This window comes from Saccostrea cucullata, unplaced genomic scaffold, assembly GCF_032062105.1.
Source record: "Saccostrea cucullata isolate Sc308-1 unplaced genomic scaffold, CSIRO_AGI_Scuc_v1 ctg558, whole genome shotgun sequence".
In the NCBI taxonomy this organism is placed as follows: Eukaryota; Metazoa; Mollusca; class Bivalvia; order Ostreida; family Ostreidae; genus Saccostrea; species Saccostrea cuccullata.
The window spans coordinates 35491-58880 of NW_026920386.1; the positions used below are offsets into that span (position 1 = coordinate 35491).

General features: G+C 33.2%; 1 protein-coding gene across 12 annotated transcripts in view; it reads right to left on the reverse strand.

The window, feature by feature from the left end:
- LOC134247940 (neuron navigator 3-like) overlaps positions 1-23390 on the reverse strand; it is a 139918-nt gene that overhangs the window by 10268 nt on the left and 106260 nt on the right. For 9 of the 12 annotated variants that reach the window (XM_062730347.1, XM_062730334.1, XM_062730389.1 and 6 more), the window contains 5 exons: positions 23282-23305; positions 22209-22283; positions 3471-3554; positions 2159-2197; positions 64-286 (listed from right to left, as the gene is read on the reverse strand). In XM_062730347.1, coding sequence (XP_062586331.1) covers positions 64-286; positions 2159-2197; positions 3471-3554; positions 22209-22283; positions 23282-23305 — 445 coding nt within the window. The remainder of the gene's footprint in view (positions 1-63; positions 287-2158; positions 2198-3470; positions 3555-22208; positions 22284-23281; positions 23306-23390) is intronic. The other 3 variants (XM_062730354.1, XM_062730363.1, XM_062730340.1) reach the window with 3 other exon arrangements.

A 23390-nucleotide genomic window follows, 5' to 3' on the forward strand; every position in this document is an offset into this window, starting at 1 on the left:
TAAGTCAAAAAACACTCAATGTGATGTTTGTGATTTTTAAAGCTAATCTTGTTATGTCGTTACCAGTGGGCATCGGGAGGGTATTGAACCCAGGTCGGTTGCCACGGTGAGGCGATTGCTGATGGTGGAGCGGACTTTGAGAGACGTAATCGTTTGTATTGACCATACCCGGTGAGGTGTGGCGCCGCCCTGCCCCAGGGCTGAGGATCGTGGGATCAGGTATGCTGAGACCACTCTGTCGTTTTAGTGCCTCGATGGTTGCCCTCAGCTCATTCAGCTCCGAATCCTGTAATAAGGAAGAAAGCACCTGAAATATGTATTTTGTCTGCAATTCTGATACAAATTGCGCTTGAGCTCAATCAAAAGAATACAATATTCAACACTGTGGCAAAAATAGACAGTTGGACCACATGTTCCGACAGGAAGCGATAAAAATAGAAAGCATATTTATAAAGTTAATGTAATTACCTTAATCAGAACAAAATAATTTCTCGCAAAGATATCACCTTGGAATCCAACAAATAGAATAATGTTTATACAACAAACTATAGAGTCCTGCAGAGCCTTGTTGCACTGGAATGGTTAAAAGGTTTCCCTCTTAAACAGAAAGAGCACAAGACACTTCAATAGAGTCTATGGCTATGGAGCATTTAGCTCAGTTTAGAAAATGATTTCCATCTGCCATGAGCCAAAACAGATGCACTGATTATGAAATGTTTTATATTTCAGTGCAGAGCAAGTGAAACCCAAATAAACTGCAACAAAATACAACCTTCAAGAATAACATATAATCCCCCCCAAACAACATGCTAAAATAAACAGAAGGCCAATGGAAGCATAGCAATCAGAGAATCTATTGGATCCAAGCTAAATATTTTCACTGCATATCGCCTTTGTTTATCTACCAAATGGCATTTCTTCATGCATCTATCAACCCAAATGATAATAAAGAAAAAAAGTTTGCTAAAGCTTTCAAAAACTTTTCCTTCTTATGCAATATGTCTCATTTTATCTTGCAAAACTGATTTTTGAAAATAACTAAGGTAATATATTGTTGTTAGAATTCTGTTCCCCTGATTCATAGTTGCAATAAACTGTACAGATGTCCTTGAATGTAAATTCAAAGTCTTTGCTCAGAATTTTGATAAATGTTCAAATGCAGCATCCCTATAATGATACAAATAAAAAACAACCTTTTGATGACAATCCTTATGAATCTGTGTAGGTGAATTAAGGAATACTTTATTGGAATCATTTGAACTAATAATTCTGCCTGGCAATGTGTGTTGTTAACCATATTTTGAATATAAATGACTATTTCCTTATATCTTGTTCCTTCAAGGCTTTTCACCTTTAAAAGTGTAACCATCAAAAACATCTTTATCATGCATGCATTTTTTATGATTTATCATTTTAAGATAGTTAAAAAAAACAAGAGTTAAATGGAAACCTTCCTCTTTATTATAAGTTCCACCCCATATAGTTCTAAACACTGCAGTATCATATTTTTCTTTTAGTGAAATATGGCTGAATTAAAATTCCCCATTGTCACTGCAAACTATCTATAATCCATGTCATCTTGTATAATCAATTACACTGCATTACATTGATCTCTACAAGGTTACAATTCCTATGCAATAAAGATCGTAAGATAATGTATTCAATTTACTTAATTGGCCCATCCTGCTACTACAATGTAACTCTGCTGTATGCCAAGTATCACTACTAATGCAGACATATAGACACAACACCATTTTAATTAAGTTTGCATGCAGAAAACAAATGAAAACCAATCATGCAAATCCTACAAAACAAATCAGTTCTAAGATTCAACAAAAATGTGTGCAATATATCTATATTGTTGATGAAAATGTTACAATTATTGTCACTGCATTTGGTCATTTCTGTTGTATTGATGGTTTCACATTAATTGTTAGCATATCATTTGGGATCACACAACAATGTATGATATTATATTAATATGGTTATACACAGGTGCTATATTTTCCTCAGCCATTTTTTATGTTTAGTTAATATGGAGTATGAAAAAAAGTATATGTACCAACAAAAGAAAGAAAACTGCTCTACAAATTGTTATATAATGCTACAAAATTGGATAGATTAATACAGAAGAAAATTGGATGCACTGCCAACATACCTTTTCTTGTTTGGAGCGAAGACGAACTTTATCACTAGCCTATATTGAACACGGTATATGCAGCATAAGAATTGTTAGCAAAATCAGAAAGTCAGCAAAAAAGGGGGGAGAAAAATTGAAAGAAAAACAAACATCACTGTTGCATTATCATCTGAAGTAAGCCAGCCATTTCATGATTTAATGCAATAAGTTCATGCAATAAAATGGTTAATTGACTTAAGGAGGGAAAATCCACTTAACGGCCATTCACAGAGTATAGACAAAAAGCCCCATAAAAATGTCTTCCCCTATTCCTAAGGTTATACTGTCTGCTTTATTCCCCCCTCCCCTTTCCTATACTCTACAAAAAATGGCAGGTCTAGCTTTTTGGTTCCTTGGATGATGATAACAAGTGAAGCGTGCAACTTCTCCATATTTCCTGCAGACCCTAATCTCATCTCTGATAAAGTGCTATGATTCATATCCAATATTATAAAAAAAATATTCTCCCCTATAGGTTGGCAACTGGCTTCTTGGAAATATCTTTCTTTAAGAGTCTAGCATGACATTTCATCTGATAAAAGCCATGATGTGTCGTACGCATATGATCATTACATAATATACATCTATATCAATTTTAAAGCTAGCCTATTATACATGTTTTAAAGTTCTGTAGTATTAGAGTATATGGCTTTGTTCTGTGTTTTAGAGTAACTAATCCCTTGCAGATCTGGAGATTGAAAATTATGCTGATGAAACTAAAAGTTGACTTGGTCTATTGAATAGCTATCAAAGAAAATTCCCTAGTGTTTTGATATTCTTGAAATATGCTGATATTACTTCAGTATTCTATCATCTTCAAAACTTCAAATACTGATGGAAAACTGTCTACTAAAGCATGACAAACTGTATTTAATATCAAAGCCATCTCCCACTTGAAATCATGGATATATTCTTTTAATTTCTTTATCTAAAAGGGATTTAATTTCAAAATTTCAATAGAAATGAATTTTTCAAGGAAAATGAGTAAAATAGAAAATTAAGAATGCATGATCAAGATGCATACATGCATCCACAACAAGCTTTTGCCATTAATTAAAAAAAATGCACTAAGGATCACAAGAAAATCAGGAATCAAATTACAATGTACTAGAAATCAGAGTTAATCCTTTCACAAAAAAAGGGGGGGGGGTGTTTTCTTGCAGGAGGAAAATCAATTGAAAAGGGGGGATGGGGTTAAGAATTGCAGCAATATGAGACAACAAATCCATTAAGTTCCAAAGATAAAACTGGCATAACCCTTTTGGTGAGAAATTACAGAAAAGCGACCTACCTTTTGTTCTGCTGTGGAAGTCAGATGCTGAAGTCGAGCAGTCATATTGGTCAGACTCTGTTCAAATGCCGCCACCACATGGGCCTATAGAAAAATAGAGGAAAAAATAGAAAACATTAATAACAAGATTCAGAAATATCAATATATTCCATAAGAATATTGCAGCTTCTTCTTCTGAAAGAGTCCTCTGAGATTCGCAACAAAAAATAATAGTAGTCACTGAACCAATCTCTGAAAATATCTTTTTCAATATTACAAGAACAAGCTCCAATAAAAATATACAATTGTCAGATATGAAACAGAGCCATGCTGCAGTCTGCATGAAATGAATGTTGGATATTATATTAGATTTTCATATTTCATTGACAATTATAATTTCATTAAAAAATATTTATTAAATCTTTTATTCATTCTTTAAATGGAACTTGCCTGTTTTAAACACATTTTTAGACTAAATTAAATCCAATCAATTTAATACGCTTTTAACAAACATTACAAAAAAAATCCCTCTGTATGCAAAAATATCGTTCACATAATGGATGGCTCCAATTGTGTGTTCTATTCTATTTTCCCTCACTAAGTCAACACTTGCTCTATTTTAGAACACAAGATTTTTCAGGCATTAAATGATACAGAGCTAAGAAGATTATAGGTGATGTAAGAATCCAGAAACTTAAACAGAGCCAAAGAAATTTCAAATACACCATCTATTTTTACAGAAAACACAAAAACAAAAGCAGTATATAAAGTTTACGCCCCATCTGTCGAGAAATTAACAAGCTCAGGTGAATTTACATCATTTGAACTCTTTTGTCAACCTGAGAATTAACATCTATTTCAAACAGATTTGGTGATGCTTTTCTTGTAAAGGGAATTTTTTACAAGTTCAGTTGTATAAAGTTGCATGGAGCGCTACATGGAAGTTTACCACATAGAAACTGTTCTTACAAGTTGAATAAAGTCGTACACACCTTTCTTGTCTAAATCTGCAGTATTTCTTTGTCAAAGAAGTTTAAAAGAATCTTTATCTTAGATTTTCAAAGAAGAAAATGCAATATATCTTCAACTGATACAGCATTGTTTACAATTTAAGATTTATAAATCTTTAAAAAAATATATAACTCATTAATAAGTGTGAATTTTAGGATGCAATTCAAAGGAAGTCGTAGAAAAGCATGGTGAAATTTTTGAATTTAACTTGATCTTTAAAAATGCCAATAATGGACCCTCCCCAAAAAGGAAAAAAAACTGAAAAACAAACAACAACAGGAAAAGGATCAATATAGCTATGACCTTAAAATGGACTTAGTAAGAAAGTCCCCACATAAATCAGAGAGACCAATCACATAATGTTTTGATTCAGAAGCAGTTTCCCAACTAAACAGATAACCATCCAAGGACTCTCGGAATTTCTATTCAAACACTCTCAGCCATACAATAACTCTTCAATAGAAGGGAATAATTCATAGCTATTTTACTGTTTGTTTCATGAAATCAATAGGCTATATGACCTGAAAAACAATGTGAATAATTGGCAAATGAATAGATAATCAGTGTAATCAAAATCGAATTCTTTTATCTGATGACGATGCTGTTTTTCACTAGTTGTATGTTGTTTTTTTTTTGCCCTGCAATATCCTTGGGGGAAGATTTTACACTTCTCTTCAATTTTCACTTCCTTTGATCAATGTTGTCAGTTTATCTTGATTATGCTAACTATAATGACTTTTATCTAATGGTTTATTTGGGACAATATGGGGCTGTTCACTTTCTCTCCTAAGCTTCTCTGGGACAATAAATAATTCATATGAAAAACTCATAATGAAGAGAGACAAAAACAATTATATCAAAACAAAATAGGATTTTGCCTATATAATAAAACACAGTAACAAAAATAGGAAATTGTTGACCTGATTCTAAATATTATGTCATTGTGGTGCCCTCTTCCTTTGAACTAATCACCATAGTTACATGATCTTTATATTCTCTTTGCATGTTCAGCTGTTAACCAAAAAGTATTCACTCCTGCAGTGCAGTTTATCAACAATGTCTATAGGATGTGATGCATTTTTACAAATTTATGAATATTAAAGCACAATGAAGTAAACATCAAACATTGCCCCAGCAGCCCTGCTAGCTGGAATCGTCATAGGAACTCACAAGACTGCAGTGAGCACATCAAACCATGGCGCAGTGGGAGACCTGCTGGTGCCAAAAATGCAGGAGAATTTTTTCTCTTCCACAATTTCTTATCAACAGGGGATTCTTGCAACTATCAGACCCTCAAAAATTTATCTGAATTCTTACTTAGCTGAAAGATTGCAGAATTTAAAGAGAGACCAGAAAAAGAAATAGCAATTCTCAAATTCCGTGGTGGTTTCTTGAAGTGAATTGAGTTCACCATCTGCATATAGAACCAATGTATTATGCATATATCTATTCACACTTTCAATGGCATGGGATAATTTGTTAAGCATTCTCACATCATAAAAAGTAATTTAGTATCTAGTTATCCATAATAAAATTTTCTGAAGTGCATCAGAAACCAAGAAACATGATAGCTGACTGCTCTCATTTTTACGAGAATTTTTACTGCCATGAAAATCCTGTGGGTGGTTCCATAATACCCACTCTGGAGCAGAGGAAGGGGGTGGGTGCCAAATACCTCCCCAAGCTATAGATACAGTGTATAAATACTCACACATAATACCTTTGCAATACACAAGTCATGCAAAAATGAGGTGTATCAAGTTTGTCTCATTGTCAGGAATTATTCATAACCATTGATTTCCTGTGATGCGATATTCCCCAAAGCTTTAAGCATTGGTATGTAACCTGTCTTAATTAAGCTGTGCAGCTGCAACACTAGCAAATAAACAGGATATGCAGTTAAAACCATTAAACACATTTTGCAATGTAAACCTTGTCACTCAGAAAAATACAAGCACATAAATTCTGATAATCCCTAGAACAGTTTAATTTTCCTTTATAGATTTTGAGATGAAAATAAAATATTCTAACATTTCCTTGTTCTTATGCAATAAACATGTTTCAATTTTTTTTTAAATATTACAGAATGCAAAATGATAATAAAATGATTACCCTTATAATATACTGTTATATAACATTTTCAACTCTCAGAACTGGTAATTGTGGTTGAAAATCTATGAAGGAGATGATTCAGACCACCCTAACACACAGACATCATGAACAGACTGCTAATTAATTAAAAATCAAATCTTCAGCATCATCTGTCCCGCAATTAATTCTCATTCACTCCAAAAATCAATTCCTTCTAATTCACCTGCAAATGCAATAACACCTGCCAAGATGTGTTAAAATTCAAATGGTAAAGACTGATAGTAACAAAGTAACTTCCCCACCTATTCATTCCAAAAAATAACCAAAGAAAACAAACAAACACGAACCTATGAACCTACATATGTATACAAATGAAGTTTTTTGACATACATTCTTAAATAAAAAAAAAATGTCACATATTTCTAAAAATTTTTTTCTCTGTGGTGCATTAATTTGGTTAAATATTTTACTAAAAGTTTCAAACTCATACATGTAATAAGTTTTCAATGGTTGGCCAAAAAAGGACAACATTCTAAAAATTAAAAAATGGACAGTTTTATAAACTATACAAACCATATAGCCCTCATTTCCCACACTGTCGTAAAGGGACTCATACTCTGATTTCTCCTGCATTTTTTCTCCGTCCTTGAAGTAACTAATGCACAATTTATAGTTCCACCTCACAAGATAGTCATCAAAATTTTAACGTTAATTAATTCCCTCATATTTCACTCTATCATTACTGCCTCATCAGTCTTGTTGTAAAACTCTCGGGACAAAGTGTGAAATAAAGAACCTTCTGCTTTTACCTCCCTTCTCAGAGTTAGTTAATCAGAAATATTGATAAATATCTCGATTCCAATGCAAACACTTGTGAGGAAAAAAATATGATCCTCCAGTATTTGATGAAAGCCCCGATTAAAGACTCCCCCAACATCCAATGGAGAAACTGTGATTGGGCTACTTAATGTTGGAAATCAATTAAAACTTTTGTAATTAAGGAAATACTATACAAATCAGCCATCGATGCCAAATTCCATCCCTCTCTTCACGAGGACAAATTGGATAATGATGAAAAAGTCTTACTCCTTCTCATCAAAAGAATCCACTGAGTCGAAATTAAAACAAAATTTTTGATGAATGCAGAATCCCAGATTCTAGTCCAGTAGTTCTTTCAGCCCAGCAAGAGCAAATTTACCTCAATTCAGGAGAGCTCTACAAGTTCTCATGTAAATGCCAAATACATCAAACATGTCAGTGGTTCATATCATAGGAGCAATTAATATTTGCTGACTTTTTGCACCTTGCTCATATAACTCTAATTAAGAACCACCCTGTCAACACCGAATCAATACATCCACCCTTTTGCTGCAATTACATAGTTTGTTGGTCACTGTTGCCGTTATTTTCCAATACTACTTAAAGCGCCAATGAAGGGTGATATAAAAAACCAAACTGATATGATCAATACCCCACTTTAGTCTATAAATAAATCATACGATTAATATTTTTATATCCTCTTCCAAACCAGTGATATCGTTTTTATCATCAGCACACTTTTTTTAATGTCATTTGAGCTCCTCTGGATAAAAAAGGTTTACTCCTTTTGTAAAAAAAAAAAATCTTCAAAAGATGTAGAAATTGCAGCAAAAAAATCTAATCTATCAAAAATCTCGATGTTTTGTGAGTTTTTCTCTGTGGTCCTGTATAAACATAAGGAGAATGCGGAATTTTGGGGGAAAGACAATCCTTCAATCATCAGAATGATGACATCACAGAGAAACTGGGGATCTGAGGGATAAAATATCCGGAGATACAGATCAACTGATAAACCAATATCTCAAGAGTTTCTCCTGCAAAATCAAAAATATCATAACAAAATGCTTCAATTTCACAGGCTTCTGTTGGTATATGCTTGATAATGCCACATCAGTGTTAATGGTACCCCGAGTAAATAGGTTGTATAATCCCTCAATTTGTTTTCTTCCGCTGGGATGTTTGGTTAAAAGCACTATCAATACAACAAGGTCAAAGGTCAGGCGATTCCAAAGAAGTTTTTGCCCGAATATTTATACAGCAATTACGCTTTTCCAATAGTCAATGCTTTTATTTTTAGTTCTAATGAGCCACTAAATTTGAGAATTTTTTCCTGGCATAATTGAATTAATTAGGGGGGAAAACTCACTAGGAGAATACACTAAACTTATTTACAAGCAAGTCAGAATGTTTTAAGTTCCAGAGATAAATATGATTTCTTAAGCACTTAATACAATTTTTTTCTTGTTGCTTATTCGTTCAAGCAATCATGTAGCTCCTTAATCAAAACACTCCAATATCATTCCACTCTCAAAAATTTTCACAGATAAGGTGTCTAAATGTAGAATCTATCAGCAAAGAAGTCAATGGTCACAAAAATTTAGTAAATCATCTTTTCTCATGCTCCAGAAATTGACCAACTCTTTTTTAAAAGAGAAGAAAAAATTGGCATCTCTATCTCTAGATGCAGGCAAGTCCCATGAGGTAAAAACTTTCCTCTTTGCTGACATGACGGTAAAAAAAGAGACTCAAATTTCAGTTTATGTGGTGATCATTTCAGAACATTTGTACTGTGAATTATCAAATCTCAGGGACCAGAAAAAAAAGGAAAGTCATTAAGATTTTCTCAGAATTCCATAGATTCCAAACCCTGTGTTCTTCTGCTCTCAAGATGTCAAAAGGGAAATTTTGATGAGCAATAAAATGGTGTCATTTATGTCAAAACTTTGTGGACTCCAGATGACGTAATTCTTCTATAATAATGCTACTGGTACTGGCAGCAGCTGTGGTATTGTCTGCGAGCAGGCTAATGTTTGTCAAAATCAGTTAAAAACACTCACATCTGGCAGAAAATAAAGAAGTAGAAATTATTCCTGCAATTGAGTTGTTCTTGAATCTTTTCTTTGAATCCATTTCCATAATTTGAACTTAAGTTATGGTCACTTGGTGAAATGCACTCTCATCAGCATCCATTTGCATATCATCAATTTTTTTGGTGGCAGATATGAAAAATTAGACCACACATCAAATATTTATCTAAACTTAAGAATATGCGATAAAGAAATATTCTTAAAACTTTTAGGTTTCCAATGAATAAAATGCTCTACTGCTGAACTTATCATCCACATAAACATGGAGCAATATTCAGACGCAGGGCGATTTCATGTAGTAACCTCATCTTCTACCACAAAATGGCCTTGTATTCATTAATTTATCAGTGACCAACAACTCAACATAAAAATAATCCCCCTCCCTTCTTCCCGCCTCAGAATCAATGAAGCCACTTTGTTCTGATGTCATCAGAAAGCCAAGGTCTCTGCCCTTTTCCAGTTTTACAAGAAACTTAACATGGCAGAAGATGTGTTTTCTTGCCAGATGCCCTGTTGTTTTTTTGAAACTTTAATTTGAGTTAATCCCTTTTAGTTGGACTTTGCCATGGTGAGAGAAATAGGATGATACTGTGCAATGCCTGTAGAGCCAGAATCAATTTCAGAAATCTCCATGCCACATTTAAGTTTAAGATTCCATTTGACGTCTTGGGAACTGGGTTTAATTTTGGCAGTAATTCTGATTTACCCCTTATCTCATCATTGAGAAACAAAATGGTGAAGTCATTTGAATATATCTTCTACAGAATCATTACAATAACAATATATAATTTATACCATATACCCCTAGATTTCTGAGGAAAAAAGATACGCAGATGATCACTTTTAATTTAAAAAAAAATTCACTGTAAGAAATTCTTTGATAAAGGAATGAAAAAAAAGATCATCCTTCAATAAATACTTTTTTACAGTCAACTCAGTGTATCAGATAGATTTTTTTTTACATGATCTACAGATACTGTATATTGGACAATAAACATATATACAACCACCTTGGGACTTCTGAACACTTAACATTAAACACATTACCAAACTGAAGATAAATGTGTTGCCTCTTCTTGCAATCGCTGGCAAAGTTCAAAATCTGCATTTCCTGTTGGTAAAACTGAGAACTAAGGGCAGACAACCTGGATCTGTTTGACATGCTGAGGTTGCTCAATAATCTGTGGTTATTTTTGTCCAAATGCATGCAAGTGGAAACATATAATAGCTTAATTGTCACAAATCACAGAAGCCCAGGGGTACAACTTGCAATATTTTTCCAGTTTAGATAACTTGTTAAATACTTTGGTCTACATACAAGCATAACGAACAATATGTGTAGGACTTACATATTTGTATAAAGGGAGTACATATATGTCTTTTTTTTAGGATTTAAAAATATTTACCCTTTTCCATATACAATTCTGGTTAGGGAAACTGTTATTATCAATACAAAAACAATAACAGCAGAAATAAATGAAGCCTTTTTGTACATGATCAATATTTCATAACTAAAAATGCCAAAAAATATTACTGTTACAAAGAATTTACTCCTTTTCTGTGAAATATTGTTGATAATTTCTGCATAATCTCTCTTAGTCACCATATTCTTCAAAACTAAAAGGAAGGGGGTAGGGTAGGATAATAAACTTGTTTTTCCTTGATGTGGCACTATTACTCATAGCAATAAAAATATCATAAGGCATTAATTGCCTTTATTTGGAAAAATACAGATTGAAATAGAAAACAAGCTGCAAAATTTGATTTTGTACAAAAACAAATCTCCGTTTTTTATATCTCTCGGTTATTTTTATTTTTAACCCTAGCTCTTGCAATAAAATTCCTGTTTTCTTTACACAAAATCACAGGGTATTCAAAATGAAATACAGATTACCTAATATAGCAATATTTTGTTCAAATGTCATCTTTAATGTTGTTAATGATTGGCTCTTGAGTAATTAATTAAATATGGAAAAAATTGGACATAAAAAGCTTCAAAACCACACAAATCATTTCACTCCACAACAAATAAATGCACACAAAAATACCTCACAAATCTCTTTATTTTACAGACATTGCAATTTGTTTGGATAAAATCCCCATGCATTATGAAGCAGAAGTGTTTTTGCAAAAGAACATACTTACTCGTTTAACCTTTTCACAGCAAGATGGAAAGAAAATGTAGGAAATAGTTTATATGCATGTAAAACAGCAAAAAGTTTGTGCAAACAATCTCAAGAACAAAATCCATACAGTGAAACTGGCTTTCTTCATTACAATATATTTGTCCAAAATTATGGTCTTTTAAAATTGACTAACTACAATCAAAACTCATCATCTCAAATTTAATGGGACTGAGAAAAACTTCAGAGACGTCTAGTTATTTATGATATAAAAGATATCAAGGTTCAATATACTAAAGTTCAACTGTTTTCTTTGTAAGTTACTAATGAGAGAATTATGTATCAAGTGGAATCTTAAAAATAAAAAGATTTTTCTCCCAAATGTAAGTCTGATTAAGCAGGTTTCACTGTAAAAACAGTCTTCTAATACATTTTGATCCCTACAAAATCATAAACCATTTTGTTGCAGCTGCATAGAAAATTCTTAATTACACAAGCAATTTGAAATCTGCAATGCTCTATAAATTGTGTAATAATTTTTTCAATGAAATGCCTTAAAAATTTATTACTGATATGCAATTTCACTCAAGAAAAATGGATTTTTTCAAGCATTTTGGAAAAGTTGCATCTTAGAACAAATCAAATTTAAAAAAAAGAACAATGCTTTCATGAAGAAATATTTTTTTATGTTAAACTTCTAGCATTTGGTTCCTCCATACAATGATTAGTCATTATAGTACAAAAGATACCGAGAACACCTTGACTTTACCAAGAACAGAGATGCTTCCCCCTGATACAGCATCCTGTACAACACTGTGTATGATAACCCCCAACAAGCTCCTAGTCTGGTACCCTGGTAAACTGGTATCTAGACATTGACCTTTGCAGCCAAATCAGATAGGGAACACCAGGCTAGGGATCTCACTGAGTAGAACATAGGTCAACCCCATTATCTCCCCCAAATTAATTGTCCCACATCAGAGTTGAAATTTTCAAGAGAGGATTGTCTGTTTTCAAGATATTCCAATCAAGTTTTAATGGCCGCTGATATTCTTGTTGGCAAATTACGAGTTTTTTTGTATTTAAAGAATGTTGTAATCTGTACTTTTGAAAAAAGAGAATCTCAAAATATTCCAATAATACTGGAATTCTATTCTTAATGAAAGAAACCATGAAGACAAATAACAGAATAGAGAAAGGCAATATACATGTAAGACAAATTAGAAGTTCAGAAGTTCAGGTTAAATCTTGTGTGATATACTTCTAGTACGTAAGTAAGTCGGACCAAGATCTTGCAGGCCAATCCCAGTAGAGAACAGTGCTCACTTTACTGGCAATCTTATTGGAATTACAAATAACTCACAGTATAGATGATTGTCAATTGTCATCTGCTGGAGAAATTAAATCAGAATTGCAAAGCAGGATGGAGGTCTTGAGAAGGTTGACCTCTATCAGTACATCTTACAGAGAGAAATCAACGAGCTACAAATCATTTATGGCTGAAACTCATTCTTTCATGAAGGAATTTCTGTAGCCTAAAACTATCTATGAGAAATTTTAAGTACAAGTAAATGAGCAGCTTCTTCAACAAATTTTATAGGATATCTAAGGGAAAACTGAAGCATTTTTGAGTACTGAAAGTTAATCCATGCCAAGAATACAGTCTGCTAAATATCTGAAATCAGCAATTTTTCCAATCACGTTTCAGACATATAACACTTATTATATATATACTAGCTGTATAATTATAACAGATTTATTTTTGAAAATCTTCTTTTGTTCCAACAATTTCATCACAAATATTTTTTTATCCCATGTAAGAGAAAAGATTAGCTTGTATCAATAAATCATCCTACGTCATCAGCTTCAATTCCCCTTGGAGCAGGTCTTATTTTAGAAGCTGCTCTACAAAGCTAACAGTACATTCTCCCAACTTTCTTTCAAGTGTAGAATAAATATATGATAGCACCATGATTCATTCTGATTAAACAGAGAAAAATGTCCATTATCTTGTTATGAAAATCTGTTTTATTGGTTTCAAATCTGCCATTACCCCCTTACTTTATGAATATTGTAGAAGCTTTGTAAAGCAAGGCTATACATTATATCCTAACGCATCAGGATTCCAATTTATGATTGCACAAGTCTTCATTATCACAGAATATATATATATTAATGGAAATGTACGCACCGTTCCTAAAGTCATGACTTTTAATATGTCTGTATGTATTTTTAACTTTGGCATATTATTAAGATTATTTCTCTTTAACATAAAAATCTGATTAAAAATACACAATTTTTAAAAAGATTTTCTCTCAAATATATACTACTATTATTCATCCAGTGTAAGAATTTCCATGGGGTCAGAAGATTAAGGCTGCACTGTACACCAAAGGTCGATGAATTGCTTGTTTCTTATTTTGCATTTCAAAATATCTCACTGAATTGATAGAAAATAATTATTATCTAGCAAGCAGAGGTATACAGTTGGCTTTCTTATGGAGGAAAAATGTATCATTTTTCTAAGCAGAAATCTGTGAAGATATTTCTTTTTCTGCATGCAATGATTTCAAATCCTTCCAATCAAATGCCTCTCCACAGAGACAACTTCTAGTCACCACTGAAGCCTCTGCTAATTATAACTTTTTTCTCTGTTACAGACATAAAAATATGATTCTGAAATCAGTAATCATCCCTGCGGAACCAGTTATCATCCATCTTACCCAAAAGATATGTCAAAACATATCTGAGTCACCCAGATGCCATGAAGCCCCCTTTCTTTTTAACAAAGCTGAATCCATATTTTTATTGCTTTGCAATCACATTGAAGCAGTCATTGCATTGTCTTCTTTTTTTTAAAACTGTAAAACTGTCTAGAAATTCTGTGTATAAGAAAATTCCATTCTTTGTTTTTTTTCTAAAATCTTAGACTATTGAAAATATGCATCAAACAAATATTCTTTTTGTCTTTCATCTAGCATTTTCCAAAAGTCAGAATCTTGAGAGAGAGAGAGAGGGATACAAACTACTGTAGCTGCATGAACATACATATGTGCAGTTCAAAGGGTTTTGATGAGGTCAAAGTACTTGAACTTCCCTTAATGTGATCTAAAAACTCACTGATATCTGATGTTTAACAAATCAGCCTCCACAGTATTTTTCTGATCTACCAAAAACCTGCACCCATTCCAGGCCAAATTATCTGATAATGACAAGATAATCTCGAGCTATGGTAGGTGCCCTAAATATCATTTAGAATGTATCTCAAGGTGATATAGATTTTCGTTCCATTTTGCTTATTTTTATCATTTAAATGTTAATTGAGGTTAAAACAACAGCAAGAATTAGAACTCTAGTCAGAATTCTGATAAAAATAATTTTTTCAAAGACCACAACAAATACTACAACAAAGTATCGCCACCAAAAAATGTAGACATCTCAAAGACTTTCTTTAGAAAATATTTATTTAGGGCATTCTATGTATTTTTCCGACCCATACTTTTCACAAGTTCACATTGAAGTCTGGAAAACTGAATGTTTATGTAGAATTCAAGCACTAGGAAAAATTTGTATTCCTGATATTAGGCTGGCAGCAGACAGACAAACAAATGGCCTAATGAGCAGAATGTTGTCCCAATTAGCAGTAACAGCCATCTGTAGCTGCAGCTTCCAGTGTGAACTATAGAAATCTGGAGAATTCAGATGATGGACAGCCAAGACAGGTCTTCTGCAATGAACCAGTACTAAACATTCTGTTTCTTTGTGCAGGTGGTAGAATACACTTATTTCTGTAGGGGGTTTAATTTTCAGTGTTTTTGTGGTATAGAGAGACACGCACAATAACATCCTCCATGGAAATGTAAAATGTCAAATATAAAAACAACAAATGAACACTTCTTCAGCCACAAAATTGAATCCAGACAAATTTACAAAATCCTTTTACTAAAACCCTCCAAAATTAGATCCTCACAATGATAAGGCATTTTACAGCATATCATATTCAGAATCTATAGTGATTCATATGAAGTACTGAAAACATTTCAACACTTAGAGATACATGTACCAAAGCTGTCAAAGAAATTCCTCAGAGACTTTCAATATTACAATATAGAATGCTGTCCACAAAAGACAAACACTTGTGTTCTACTACCTAAAAGTTCTTGCATGATGATCAAATGAGTTGCTGAAAAAGAATTCCAAACTTACCCCCCAGCAAACAACAGAACCCAAAGAACTTATCACATTAGATACTCATCATCCAGTGCAATTATTTTACTATACACATTATATCCAGAAGTTTTTGCAAATTATGAGTAAATAATTATGGCCACATACACTTTGGAATCATAAGCTTGGTAGCCAATTCTAGTTCTGTGACTTGCTTTGAACATCAAAGTGGGAGTTTTTCTCTCTGGAACATTTTCTTCATTATACACTTTGGGTGATTGTATCATGTGCAGATGACCTATGGTTTTGCAGCAAAGCAATCAACTCAATTCATACATTCCAGGCTAATAACTAGGTTAGCAAGACCAAATGACTTGGTTGGGAGCTTAATATGATAATTCTAATATCATGGAAATGAAGTACCCAATTTGCATTATATAGTTTCATAAACCTGACTGTGTGCTCATATCTCCCACACCCTGAAGGAGAGATTCCCTACAATTTCAAAAATCGTTAGTCATTTGAATTTTGATTCTTCATGGAAAGTCAAATTATATCATGGGATAAAATTCAAAATGCATGCAACATTTCTTTTTCAATAAAGCTATGTAGAAAACATGTTTTCAATTAATTTTTAACCTGCTTCATGAAAAATATTTACAGAAATGTCAAAAATATCCAAGATGGTATATTGCAGATAACTCCACACACTTGCAGTAAACTGAGTACTACTTGTCATTTTTTAATAATTCAAACTTTTCTTCATGCTATTTCCATCTGGATCTTTTGCACGTAGTGGTTAACCGCAGAATGGAAGAAGACATTTTTTTTATATTATGTAACAATTCAGCATCCTGGTAAGATAAACCTCCTAGACCCTATGGTTAATTCTGATACATGTGTTGGTAGATATTTATACACTGTCAGGTGATAAACGTGGAATTGATGCTTGTGTTGAGTCAATGGGTCAAGGGAAAGGTGGTGTTTGGTTGGAAAATCTTGAAAGCTCTTAATTTACTGTGAGAAATGATTACACCACCAACATGCAGTCAATGTTTAAGTGATAGTGAAGGGATAAAACATGAAAGCATCAAATTATCTCACAGCATTCATTTTTTTTTTCTCTCTATTCATGAGATAAAGGGGTATGAATATGTCAAGTCTTAATACAGGTAGTGCAATGGAAGTGATAAGAATTAAGACGAAAATCCAATCACTGTAGATAAAAAAATAAAAGTGCAATCTCTATAGTTATAAATATATTGAGAGTTGAGCAGCTGTGAAATGATGTTGAATGTAGTGATATCAATTAAATAAGGGTGTGGTGCAGAGGGCTTAGTGTATGCTGTCTAGTAAAATTTTTCAAACTGTTAACATCACATGCCAAAAGTCACAGTTGCTGAGGAGAATAGATTACTATCATAATAGATGTTCAGTTCCCCAAGTCTCTGTTTCTCCTTTCTGAAGCCAGGTGTGGTCTTTCATTTGAAAATCCAAAAACAAATAAAAAATGGCAGATAGGAAAACAAGACTATACCTTATGGATATCCAGTTTGGTGGAATTTGATGAAATTTCTCGGTAGGGTTCCTGAAATCTTGGTGAGCCAACACCTACATGAATCTGTCTTCATCTACTTTCATTAATGAATTTCAGATTGAAGGTTTTAAAACTTCATATTACTTTCCAATAAATGTCCTACACAAAACAAACCAGACACAAAAATTATCCCCCTTTCTAATTCAAGGAATGCAGGATCCCAACTAGCAATGTGTGAAGGGTAGAAAAAAAGTGGGAATTTATGATATTTACAGATATCACACCTACATATCATGTTATGTTGATGTTGTCTGGAAATCTGTAAGAATGTTGGCAGAACACGTGAGGAAAATAAACAAATAATCTATTAATTACATAACAAGGGCTACTGGCTAATTAGCTTAAGCGTTCTCTTGTTTATTTTGTGCCCACACTGGTACATAGGAAACATTGTCAGGGAGAAAGGTGCAGCAAGCTTAAAATGCAGTGAAGTGGAGACCCTCCTTAGGACTTTGATGCACTGAAGCAGCTATCAAGATTCAAGTTTCTGGGAATTTGGAAAAGTTGATGTGCTCAAGCTTCCTAATTCATCCACTCCAAACCTCATTGATGAACTTTATGGAAATTGACAAATATTTAATATTTCCCCTACTTCTTGTGCCATCAGACTTGTCATGCGGGGCTGCATCTTCAAATTGAACTGTTACAACTTGATAGCATCAAATAGACTATTCCTATCTTCCTCATCAAAGAGAGACAAGGAGAGAGTAATATATCGCCTGCCTTCTCACTTAACCAATCTCCAGATTCTTTACATTTATGTAATTGAGTTGCAACCTCTTGTGGTTTAATCTGCACATGCATTTTACTAACTTATTTTCTTTTCTGGTTGAAACATTGATTAATATCATATTTGCCCTAAATATGTTAATTATTTACCATCTTGAAGAGATATATGCCTCTAAAACTAACATTTTGAGATGATTCAACAAGCAACCTAGCTGAAATCTACCATTTAAACTGCAACATCTAACAGCTCAAATGTATACTCCCTAATTTGTGAATTTCCAATCATCAAGAGTTCATAAACTGCTAAATGTTAGCCAAGGCTTCCCCCAGGAAATAACAATGTACAAATATCATTTAGGTATGTCAATATTTTCTCGGAGTAATCATACAGTTTTCCCTGGGTCAGCAAGAGGACTTTTAGGGCAGAGGAATCAATACACATTCTGACCATAGATCTTTCCCAGCCAATCAATTCAGCATGTAAATCTACCCCAATCGGGAGAGCTATTGTCCGAATATTGTCAGGCCCTGTAATGGACGAGCTCTATATATAGCTATTTATGTGTGTCTGTAAATCAAAAATCGCAAGTGCATCGGGAAAGAGTTCTCTCAACTTTTTAAAACTATTCAAATCCAAGATTATAGTAGGATTTATATAACATCAAATATAAATGATCATGATAAAACTGATCAAAAAGAATGTTTTCGCATAAATGATGATGACCCCGTTCGTAAATTCCCAATTTGGTTTTAGGAAAATGACAGCTTCCTGTATTTTTCATTTGGATGAAAAATAATTACATGGTTGTCCAAACAACCAGATAGAAAATCTATCAGGCCAAATGATTAGAGCTGTAACTTCTACGTCTGATAGGGGGGTTATTGGTTATAAATGATAAAATAATCTACGGAAAAAGCAAATATAGCTGGAATCATCATTACATTGGGGTTATGCTTGAGCGATATACTTCATCATTATCTAAGAGGGCAGGAAACTCAAGCAAAAATTTACGCAGCTTCGAAATATCTTGTTCATTTCTTTGGAAGCGGTTCAATTTTCTGAAATATGTTAAACGTTATCTTAAAAACTGACAGGTGGTTGGATTTATATCAATTTCTTTTCTTTCAAAAATATATTTTTCTGTTTTTGTTTCTGATTTAAGGTAATTTTTTTCTTTATCCTATAGACCACCAAAAGTGAAAATGTTTAAGATCATTTATCAGAATAATGGTTGTCTAAATTTCAAAATAATTTACTGCAAAAATGTTTCCATGCTATGAAAGAAATGTCAAATTTTGTTGAAAATGATGTTTTCCGTGTACCCAAAAAGGGGCTGAAGTTCATAATTCGTAAGACTTTCGAATTGAAAGTTCTGCTGAGCAAATTACACAAATCAACCTAGATTCAAAAACGAGAGGTGTTGAAAATCAAAATTTGAAAGACTCAATTATATATAATGGAATTTAAGAATAATCAAAATATGCCTTTCACCAGTTACCAGAGAAGCAGAAGTTCAGTCAATGCTTTAAGGTTAGTAAAATGTTTTAGAAAACTCGTTACCAAAATAATTTACCACCTGATTGCACACCTTCATTGAAAAACACAATTTTGCCGTTGTTAGAACTGCAGTCAAAAGTTGATCTACCCATATCAATCAAAACCCAAATACCATTTCCCACCAATACCACTTCAAAGCCATCCTCAGTAAAAAAAAAAAAATTGTACATGACTTGCCTTGTTGTTATTGTTATATGCGGAGTGAAATGGATAATAGACATCACTTTTCCACTCCACTGGACCATTGTCATATAGAGACTTGCAGCGATTGGGAGAAGTCGGACTCTCCACTTTGGCATCCATCTTCAATTCAGTCAAAGACAACTTTCAAACCAAATGGTATTGATACTATTCCAAAATTTATTCTTCACACAAGTAATTATGTACATCCACTTATGCACCAAATATTTATTGAGGTGAGAAAAAATCCACATAAGCAAATACTAAGGTCAAAGTTATATAGACTTGTTCACACTATATATTCCAAATTGAAGGGTAAATATTTTCCTCCTTGTAAATCCTCTGAGCATTGAACTTCAATAGTGTTTCAAGCACAACAAGCCTTGAAAAATTCTCATTAGAAGCATGAGAGAATGTAATATTGTCAGTCTCAGGAGTCGGAAAAACTTGTAACGCTGAAGCTATTTGACCTCTCTAGGGGTGATGGTCAATGCCGCTAAAACCTAAACATCATTAAAGCATTTCAAGGACTGCTGCCAAAAAAAAACTTGAAAAACTTCAAGTATGAAGTTTCACAAGCTCAGAAAAAAAAATTGTTCCCCCTGCCAAAAAGTTGTTTGATAGGTTGAAAGATCTTCAGTTATTGGAGGTAATATTGGTGGATCCTGCGGTGATCAGTGGTTACAAACCATTCATTCTAGCCAGTTACTATCAAGGGTCGAAGCTCCCTATCTTTATTTATAGTTGAACTGCTATAATATTTTGAATATATATCGCTATCAAAAATGGATCCACCTTAAAATTTCAGCAAAATGGATCAAACTTCTTTGCCTATATGTACTAAGATGATGTTTTTTAAAGATAAAACTTCTAGATCTAACCACCATTTACCAACTGATTTTTTTTTCGTTTGGTATTTTTTATGATAAGGGCAAGTGGGTGATATTTTTATATAACCCAGAGGCTGTTAGCAGGTTTAATTTGCCTAGAACAGAAGAGCTGATGGCAAAGAATGCAAGAGATGAGCTTCTGTGCTTCAGATTCAAAAGAAATTCCATCATGGTTAGTTGATATCGTGGAGAGGCATCTAGACTTGTTAATCCCAAAAAAACATTCTCGATGTTCATAATACATGCATCGAGGTTCCCTTAAAATCAGCAGGACTTTCACTATGCTCTGAGCCAATATACTTAAGTTATTGATATCAATTTCCATGTTTTTTTCCTTCATTATCTTGAGAATCTTTTGTCCAACACATAGCGTTTATTTGGGTTCAAAGGAAAAAAAATTCCAGCATTTAAATTCTCTCTCTCCCTACAAGATATTTTGGATAAGATTCCTAACCTAAATTTTTAATTTACTGGAAAGGCAGCAGCTGTTATTTTTAAACAAAATTGTCACTATCATCTAATAAACACAAGAATTATCTACTTTTCTTGAAATGAATTCGGAGAAACTTTTTTTGGCTTGAAGCAAACGCACACAATTATAAGACGAAATTGACCTTGAAAAGCGCAGGAAATAAAAAATTAGAGAAAGAGATAATATGCATATAAATTCTGAATCTTTATACAACTAGGGAATGGAAATGCCCAAGTCTTCCTTATCAAGGCCTAGCATATAAACTTTAATGATCACGTACAAACTATTCATCTTCAAAAAAAAAAGATATCAATGATGTGCGATAAGGTCTCGACTACAAAATCCAGCTTAAAGATGCCTGAATCTATTTTGCATCCAAAACAGCTTCTATGATCAAATATTGACTGGAAGACTTATCACTTAACATAGAGGGAGGAGGGAGATTTCTATTGCAGATTGTGTCCCTCTGCTCCAAGTGTGTGCACTAAAAGAGGTTTAAGATTTTTTTTTACAATGCAAGGCCTCTTTTTCTGTGGACAGAGATAAAAGCTATGAGAGGTTACAGAGGTCAAAGATCTCTGACAATGCACTGCCTCAACTCCTACACAAAAAGAGTTCCATAGCAACAGAGAGATAAGAAAAAGAAAGACAACTCTTGAAAGAAATTAACCACCTGTCCCTGGTGAAAAAGCACCACCGAAAAAATTAAAAATCCTTATAAAATTCCCATTCTTTACAATACTGTAAATTCTTTGAAGATTGTTACATCAAAAGCTCTTACTAATCCTTTTGAAACTTGACACATTCTTATGAATTTTTTAAAAACACCATTAATCAATATGATTGATAAACTTGAAACCATTCAATTTTTTGTCAACACAATCTCATGCACAATCTTTACAGACCAAAAAATGGACTTTCTGAAATATATTCCACACTTTTTTTCACTGCAACAAAGTACTGCGGAGAAATTCAAAAGTTCAGAAACATGCAGCATTAATCAAAGAGAACAAGTACAAATAATGGTCCACTTACATTAGTGCTGAGTTGAGTGGTCAGGGTCACAACTTTTTCCTGTGCAGCCTCCAGCTCTCTTCGTAGTTTACGAATCTTTACGGAAAAATAGAAAAAAAAAAAAGTTTTCCTGTGATACAAATTACAAAACCCCACTGGTTTAGAAACGGGGGCAATATTTCTCTCGTCTGCAACAATTTCTATTTAATTTTCTCCCTTATCTTACACAAAGTTAGAGATATCGCCAGTGGCTTTTCTGTCTGATTCTTGTCTTTTTTGAAAAACTGTCTTAAAACTTTTCAAAGCCAAGAGGCTATAGGCGCTAAATTCGCTAAACAGGGAATCCGAAATACAAGACTGCAAAAAAACATATAACGTCTTCACCCACAGATAAGAGAAATATTTTCAATACATATTTTTTTTCTCTTCTATTTTCAAAATATTTGACAGAATAAAAGAATCTCCGAATCGGATCATCACTGGCTTTCAGCCAAAGTCAACCTTTCATTGCATGCTGCAGATTCAATTGCATAAAAAGATATTTTCTGATTCACCCGTATCATTAAAATTCATTTGCATCAAAATATGCACTGCAATCTTGCAGCATAAAAAAAATAGATATGCGATAAATGCCAACCCCAAAGGCAAGTTAGATACAAATTAATCATAAACTGACATTTTTTGAGATTGCCACTTGCCAAGTAGCTTATCAATATCAAATTACTTATCTATGAAAAAAGGATTCTCAAAAGGTGTCAATTTTGATCTTTGGGTAATTAACTCGCAAATTTTTTTTATACCTTGACCTTTAACCTACATCGCACTTAAAACAAGAATGCATAGATTTTTATGAATGACAGTTGAACTTTCTAAATTTAAATCTGGGTCAAAACAAAAGGAAAATCAACTATTAGAGTACACTTCATTTTCTTTTTCTGGAGAATTAAACTCTTTTAAATGTTTTGGCCTTAGCACACTGCATAATTCAGAGCAGCAGCTTAATATTTTTTTTCAAATAAATCTAAAACAGCTTCTACACTGAAGGTGAAGCAATCCCCCACACATCTTCTCCATTTAATTCACATATAACTCACCTCATGTTGCTGTTTTTCTTCAGCCTGCAAAGAAATAGAGGGATAAAAATGATATGTAATTATCACATTTTTATTACCACCTGTTTTCTTGAAGCGTCTAATGTGCATG